Source organism: Dipodomys spectabilis, unplaced genomic scaffold, assembly GCF_019054845.1.
Source record: "Dipodomys spectabilis isolate Male_0828 unplaced genomic scaffold, ASM1905484v1 ptg000061l, whole genome shotgun sequence".
NCBI lineage: Eukaryota > Metazoa > Chordata > Mammalia > Rodentia > Heteromyidae > Dipodomys > Dipodomys spectabilis.
The window spans coordinates 3,912,486-3,920,154 of record NW_024870738.1 but is presented as its reverse complement, the minus strand read 5'-3'; the positions used below and the strand labels follow the sequence as shown (position 1 = coordinate 3,920,154).

General features: G+C 34.8%; 1 protein-coding gene across 2 annotated transcripts in view; it reads right to left on the bottom strand.

Moving 5' to 3' along the window:
- Positions 1 to 1,513: 1,513 nt before the first annotated feature.
- The window catches only part of Glra2 (glycine receptor alpha 2), a 134,414-nt gene continuing 128,258 nt past the window's right edge, over positions 1,514 to 7,669 (bottom strand). The window contains exon 9 of one of the 2 annotated variants that reach the window (XM_042680519.1): positions 1,514 to 3,049. In XM_042680519.1, coding sequence (XP_042536453.1) covers positions 2,771 to 3,049 — 279 coding nt within the window. In that variant the 3' untranslated portion in view covers positions 1,514 to 2,770. The remainder of the gene's footprint in view (positions 3,050 to 7,669) is intronic. The other variant, XM_042680520.1, reaches the window with a different exon arrangement.

Sequence of the window (7,669 nt, the reverse complement as noted above, 5' to 3'; positions counted from 1 at the left end):
TTTATCTGATTTGTAAGACTCAATGTGGTGTATTTATTTATTTATTTATTTATTTATTTAATGCTGAATATAGGCTAGAACCATAGAAAAGTTCAGAAGCCCTTATACCATCTAGAATGTCTTTGCCTACTTGAGTGTCTGGCAGACATATTTTAAGCTTTTTAATGGGAGAACTGAACCATACCCACAATTATATGGTAAACACATTGATTAAATATAACCATTTATCTTAGTTTGACCTTCCCAAAGTGCCTCTTCATCCTGCCGTATGTAGTGCCAGGGTTTTTTCCTAGGACATTTCTAAGGTCAGGACCATTTTGGATGGTATTTTATCCTCAGTCTTATTATTTTGAAGCAGCAGAAGAAATTAGAGCAAAAGGTAAATACTTCATCTTATTTGTTAGGAAAAGAGTTGAGAAATAAGGTAGAACATAGAGTAAAACATAAGGCATGATGCCAAAAGCATGGATTAAACTTTCCAAGGCTAGCCATTCTAATGTTTCTTGTTCAAAGGATTAACAGTGTGATTTATATAGTAGTTACTTGATTATCTATTAATGTTTTGAGAATTTACAATGTATCAGGCACAGTGCTAATGGATTTGACTTTATTTTCCCAAATCAATCCTCTGGAAATGCCATGAAACAGGAACTAGTCACAGAAGTTAGCATACTTCATCCAACATCACACTTTTGGTAGATGGCTAAGCTACTTTCTATCTCCATCGTTCATATTTGTAGTCACACTGCAATGTTTCTGTGTATGGAAATGATTCAATATTTGAATAGGTTTAGAAGGTTGTAAATACTAATTTGTAAATCCGCATCTTGCAAACATGATGATGAATATCTTTGGTTAAGGAAAATCTCCAAGGGTTAAAACGAGTTACTTCTATTCACTTTGGTTGTAAGAATTTTTCATTCATCTTGGAATGCCAATCCTGACAAAATCAGGACTAATAAATGGAATAGTTGATCTTTCACTTTAAGAGTATATTATTTCTAAGTATGTTTAGAGCTTATCCGTGCTTCATACCCAGTATCTATTTCAAATTCTGCCCAAAATCACTACTAGTAATTCTTTCTGCATTTCTTTATATCTATCTATCTATCTATCTATCTGTCTGTCTGTCTATCTATCTATCTATCTATCTATCTATCTATCTATCTATCTATCTATCTATCTATCTATCTATCTATCTATCTATCTATCTATCTATCGAGTCTCACATAGCTCAGACTAGCCTGGGAACTTACTGTGCAGTCCAAGCTGATGTTGAACTTGTGACCCTCCTGCCTCAGGTTCCTGAGTGTTGGGATTACAGGCATGCATGTTTCACCATAGCAAGTCAATTTCCATATTTCTACCATGAGAAGAACACATTTCTTTCTTATTGCAATTCTATAACCATCAATAATGTAATAACTGTAAGTATTTCAAGTTTATGAGGAAGAAAGAATAGATAGAAAAATTTATTATTTTAGTGCAAAAATGAAAATCTCTAGAGAAGTTTGTGGCACACATAGCTTTATTGAAATTGAACAAATGCTTTTTTAAAATAACCCCTTTGACAACACATGTAAAATTTAATTATTTCCATATAGTTTTACAGGTTGTCTTTTGAGTAAGCAAAAATACGTCTTTTTTTTTTTCTTACTTAAAACATGTAGCCAGAATTCAAACCACATAGCTCTGGTACCAAAAAGGCAACAGGTTATGAAAATCACAGTACAATTTTAAGATTCTTTAAGTTAGTCAAGGATATTTAAAACAATATTCACTTGGGTTGACAGTAGAAATCATGGGTCAGTTCACACTAGAAGAGTAGTTACATCTATAATGAGAGCAGAAATGCGAAGTTTAAGGTAATCTGAGCTATACCATTCAGGACACACAATCTGATTGCTGAGTGGCTGCAATGGCTAAGTCACAGTTGGGCACTTAAAGTTACACAAAAATATAGTGAAAATGGAAAAAAATACATGGTGTGCTAACTTGGATCTAAAATGAAATAGGCATTTACTGTAAGAAGATATACTAGCAAATCAACTACACAACACACAAGTTAAATCTCAAATTTACATCTAGGAAAGAAACATAATATTAAAGTGCACACCTACATAGAGATAGAGTAGAAATCTGTTCCTTGTGATTGGTGTTTATTTTTGCTGTTGTTGTTTTCTGGATAAGTAGAAATAATTTACAACCCACAAAAGGATTTTTCGGGTGAAACACTAATTACAGACATTGTAAAGAACGTAGCTCTGGAGGCTTGTTTTAAAAACGAGGCAGGATTTTCCTGAAAAAGTTTGGTCCTCAGTTCACTAATGACTAATCACTATGGTCAGATGGTAAGTACTTTCAAAGTTTGTGTGTGTGTGTGTGTGTGTGTGTGTGTGTGTGTGTGTGTTAAGCTAACTTTTCTTTACAATAATTCAAATCTAAACCAAATCAAAAGGTAATCAGCCCTCAAGGACTTGACCCTGCATATCGCATTTGATCGATGTGTCACCTGAAAAATCAATGCTAAAGACTATGGATGGGAATTATGCTCGTATGATTCTGCAACACTTTAATTTTGTGCAGTTTTCTCCATTGCCCCATATTAACTTGTCTTTTTGCATGTAGGTGCCAGGAGCCCCACCCGCATGATGCTCCCTCCCCCCTCCCTCAATCTTCTCCTCTGTCAAAGTGATATAAAGACAAATTTACTGTGTATTTACAAGCACAACACTTAGGCAAGAAGGTTCCCAGGGTCTGTAGGGCACATCTATTTCTTGTGGACATCTTCATGCCGTATGATCTTGTAGGTGATCCAGTAAAAGATGTTGAAAATGAGGAAGGCCAATGGGAAGGCAGCTCGAGATATTGTGTCAATCCTTTTTGCCCGGTCCACAAACTTCTTCTTGATGGCATCTGCATCTTTTGGGGGTTGTGGAAGCGGGTTGGCAGGTGTAGCCTTGACAGCTGTTCCGTCTTTCACTTGGAGGCAGTGACCCATTCCATAACCACTGAAATTAAAACGACTTTCACGTGTGCCATCTTCTTCCTGGGAGAAGAAAGGCAGGAAGCACAGATTGGTTGTCAGTCAAGTTTGAAGGAAGTTGCTTAAAATTCTTCAGAAGCAAAAAAGATAAATCACAGTTAGTTGGAGGTGTAGGAGACCTTTGGCATGATGAGTTTGCTTTCAAGTTGAGCTCAAATTATTCACCGAACAGATACAGTTCACTAACTTTTTCAGCTGAGAAATTAAGAGTAAGAATAATGGCTTTGTGGTCATGTTAGTTAATAAATAAACAGAAACTACCTATACTATCTTCAGTGCTAACTTCTCCCCCAATCTGGCTTAATGAATACATAGATTTTAATAAACTGTTTAACAACCAGTTCTCTGAATGCCAGTGTTATATTTCCAATCTACAGAGGGCCATTCGTTCATTTGTTCACTTGTTTATTCATATAAAAAAAACATTTAGTGAACTCCAGCTATATGGCTGGTCTGACTTAGGAGCTATTAACTTTGTGGCATAGTTATAGTCTTTTTCCTTCATTGATATTGGCTCTAATGATAATAATAATAATGTTAGCTCTATGATGAAACCTTGTTTCTCCTCTGGCATTCTAGTTTATACCAATTATAGAGCAGAGACAAAGTATTTGTGGTTTGGTGTGAATATTTCTATGATGAGTACTTTTTTTTCCAGTGCTGATTTCTAACATTGATTTCTTTGGCCCATGAAACATCTTTACAAAATTTCAGCATGTGTCAATTTAGCTGATGTCAGTGGTATCTTGTGTTGATGATTTCTACATGAATTAGATAAAAGAAGAATAATTGTATTTATTACTTGGTATAATGTGCACATAGATTGAGACACAAATATATGCGATCTGGGCATGTAGTTGAGTCAAATAAAGGGGTCAGGTGGTTGGATGTGTTGAAATATTGAGGTTGATATAAGTTCAGTTCTAAATAGCTATTGGTTGAGTCATCATCTTTTATAACTAGGTTATTCCCTCCCACAACATGATCCAACTCTTTGCTGCATTCTTTAATGCTTGTGTTTCCCACAGTATGAGGAAACTCAGAATTCATTTTATTTAATCAATTTAACTGCATGTGATCAATGTCTTCAGCTACATGTAATTGTAACCCCTCTGTAGGGTATTTTCACTATATATATATATATATATATATATATAGAGAGAGAGAGAGAGAGAGAGAGAGAGAGAGAGGGAGAGAGAGGGAGAGAGAGAAACATGTAACTTAATAAGAATGTAAGATCAAAGTATAACCCAGATGGAGTGGGAAGGACAAATTCTACCATTTGTATTCATTCATATGAGATTTGTTAGGGTCAAGAAGTTCCCAAGAGAGGTAAGAGAGAGGATGTTTATCAGCTAGTCATACTTCATAGAATACAAAATGGGAAGTAAGAGAATATATGGTTTAGACTCAGTATAGTAGATTATAATATATATATATATATATATATATATATATATATATATATATATATATATATATATATACTCAGTTGGGCCAGTACAACAGAACCAACAAAATAGTAGATGAATTACTTAGCTAGATTAGTATCCAGGTACCATTTCCCTGGGCAAGAAGTACATTGCAGCATGGTAATGAAGAAAATAGTTCAATGGATTCCTTGAGACCTTTAGTTTATGTACATTGCCCACTGTGATATAATATCTCAGTTGTGGTCAACACTAAACATGGCATGGCTTAATAGTGTATTGACTATTACCTGGAAGTAGCTTGGAATTTGAAGAGATAGAAGGTATGAATAATGGCTAAACATTTTATGTCACCCTTTGCCTTGCACATCCAGCCAGAAAAATGGAAGACTTGATATAATTGTAGTTCTTCATAGTGAGTGCATCTAGTATTACCAATAAAAGACACTGATTATACTTTAAATCTGCCCATTTAAAAATCAAAATATCAGCCAAAGCTCATTTAAAATGTAATTGTGAAAGTATGAGTTTATATAACTATTCTCTTCATTTCTTTTATTTATGTTGGATTGTCCTAACAGGCTGATTCAATGTGCACTGTCTCATGAGTAATAAAATGTAATGAAGACTACCAATTAATTATTGGCTGTTGACTATGTGGCAAGCATTGTGCTAGGCTATAGGAGACAGTAAAGTTGAGCAAGAGCTTTTATCTGCATAGAATGCAGTGGAAGAGGTTAACCTAAAAGCATTCTGTTACAAAGAAGGTGGCAAAAATAGTCCTCCTGACATCTGAATATTTGCATGTACATAACTGTATCAACCAAGTAACAAACACTTAAATTTGACATTGATTCAGTTGCTAAATCTAATTTATTTTTCTCTGTGTGGGAATGGTAGATTTTATGGATGTAAAAGTTTCAAATAACTAAAGTTCTAAAAATGTGGAATAAACAGATACATTAATCATTATGGTGTCATTATAACCATCTGAAGACTTAGTGCTTAGCAATCAAGAAAGTACACATTATGAGGAGGGGACTTGCTTGTCACATGGATTATAAACAACCTTGGGCTTTGTAACCACCATTAATTGCTAACTAAACCTCCTCATCCAATATGTGGGTGAAGCAGAAGTGGGGTTTATTTAGTAAGGAGAGATCCACACAAGGAATTTGACTCTTTTGGTCTTGGCTTTCAATCTGAGGCTTACAAACTATGTTGGTCTTGGGCAAACTACGCATTCTTTCAAGAACCTAGAGTATTTGGGCCAAAAAAATGTCGAGTGCCCTAAAGCTGTTGGTCTCAGCTTTGGAGGTGGGAGAACTTTTAAAAAATATGTGTATGCTTGCCTTTCCTTCAAGCCCCTTAGAGGCCAACTGCATCAGACTCTAGGAATGGAAATATAGCATCCATATGATTGAAAGAGAATCTAGTGACTCTAATGTAAAAGATCTGAAACCAATGGCCTTGATAAGTTCTAATGTCCATCTCTAAAATATGCAACATATTCTATACTATTAAGTCTAAAGTTTCTTTTCAAATGGAAATAATCCCTGAAATACAGTTTCCTTTATTTGCCTAAATGAATTGTTCTTTTTCCCTTTCATGTCTGTAGAATCCCATAAATTGCTATTCTCACATCTAAAAAACATTTAGAAACCCATGATTAAACATTTAATTCACTGCTTGAGTGAGATAATATTCTTTTAAGTTCCTCATCCCCTAAAGACATACAAATGGTGGTTAGCTAGTAGCCCATTTTAGCTCATAAAACAGAAAGAATCCTAAATATATGCACCCATGTTTCTTTTCATACTGACTCATTCATTTGATTTCTATAGCCTTCCCCACATACTGTGAATGGACAGCTGAAGAGATTAACACATTCAATTAACTACTAGAGTTAGAATAGAAGGATGGCAGGTTGGAATATCATTATATTGTTCATTGTCATGCAAACTGTGGGTTCTTAGTAAACATTTCCTGAATAATGAACAAAATGGAAATTTGGGACAGTTTTCCCTATGCTGGAAAATACTTCCCTCATTTGTTCAACAGCATTTCAAATTATGCTTCTGAGCATAGTTACAGTTAATTAAATCAATTCTTTAAGATTCTCTACCACAAGAAATAAATCCGTTGTAGGTAGAAATTATCCATTTAATTCTTCCCATGTAGGAGATATAAATGTTAGTTTAAGGGTCTTATTTACCAGTATGTCTCATTCAATGCCTTTTAAATATAGAACTTAAATTATCCCCATCAAATGGGATGGTTTTGATTCTGAACACGTAACTGCAACCAATTTGAATATTTTGGTGTTTTACCAAATGACTAATTAATTGCCTTTCTAACAGCTTCAGAATTGAATGTTGTGGCAGTATGGCAAGATTCCTAAGGGCAAAAAGGAGATGAGTTTGAGTCATGGGCAAATGAAGCTAAAATACGGAACCATCTTGTAGGCACAGAGTAGTTGGGGATCATTCCTAGGACAGACAGGTTCTTCCAGTAAGCAAAGAATTGTAGGCATATATTCTGCACTTTTCCTAATTAGAGAGGGACCCAGTAAATCATTGTTCCTGATCCAACCTCTCCAGTAAGTAAGCAGTAATCACCTCTAGCTGATCCTGTTTTGTTATTCACTAATTAAATTCCTACAGAAAATGAATCATCTGATCAGTTGCGCTTCTCGTAATTTTTATGTTCCTCTCTGATAGGATTTCCTCAAAGCGTATCTGCTGTGGGAAGTTCTGCCATGGCAGTATGTCATTCAGTTTGAGATTTACTATCTATTTTTACTTATTTTATCTCTTTTTTTACTTATAAAATGTAACCCATTCTTGTGCTTGGATAATTCTTATTTTGATGTGAAAGTGAACCTAAAATACACCAGAATTTCTTTGTATTAAATTGGTTGTCATAAGAAAATAATCTTAATATAAGTAAAAGGAGGAAGAAATAAGGCATTCCTAAAAATTTAGGTTGGAGAAACTTATTTCTGTTACATTTCTTACCTAAATTCATTTCTTTTCATTTTTTTGTAAGGGTGTCAGGGGTGGTGGTAGAGTGCTGACATTTGAGCTCAGGGCTTCACACTTATTAGGCTGGTACTCTACTACTTGAGCCATACCTCCAATACTGTTTGGTGGTGGTTATTGTTGAAATAGGATGTCACTTCCCTCTGACATGT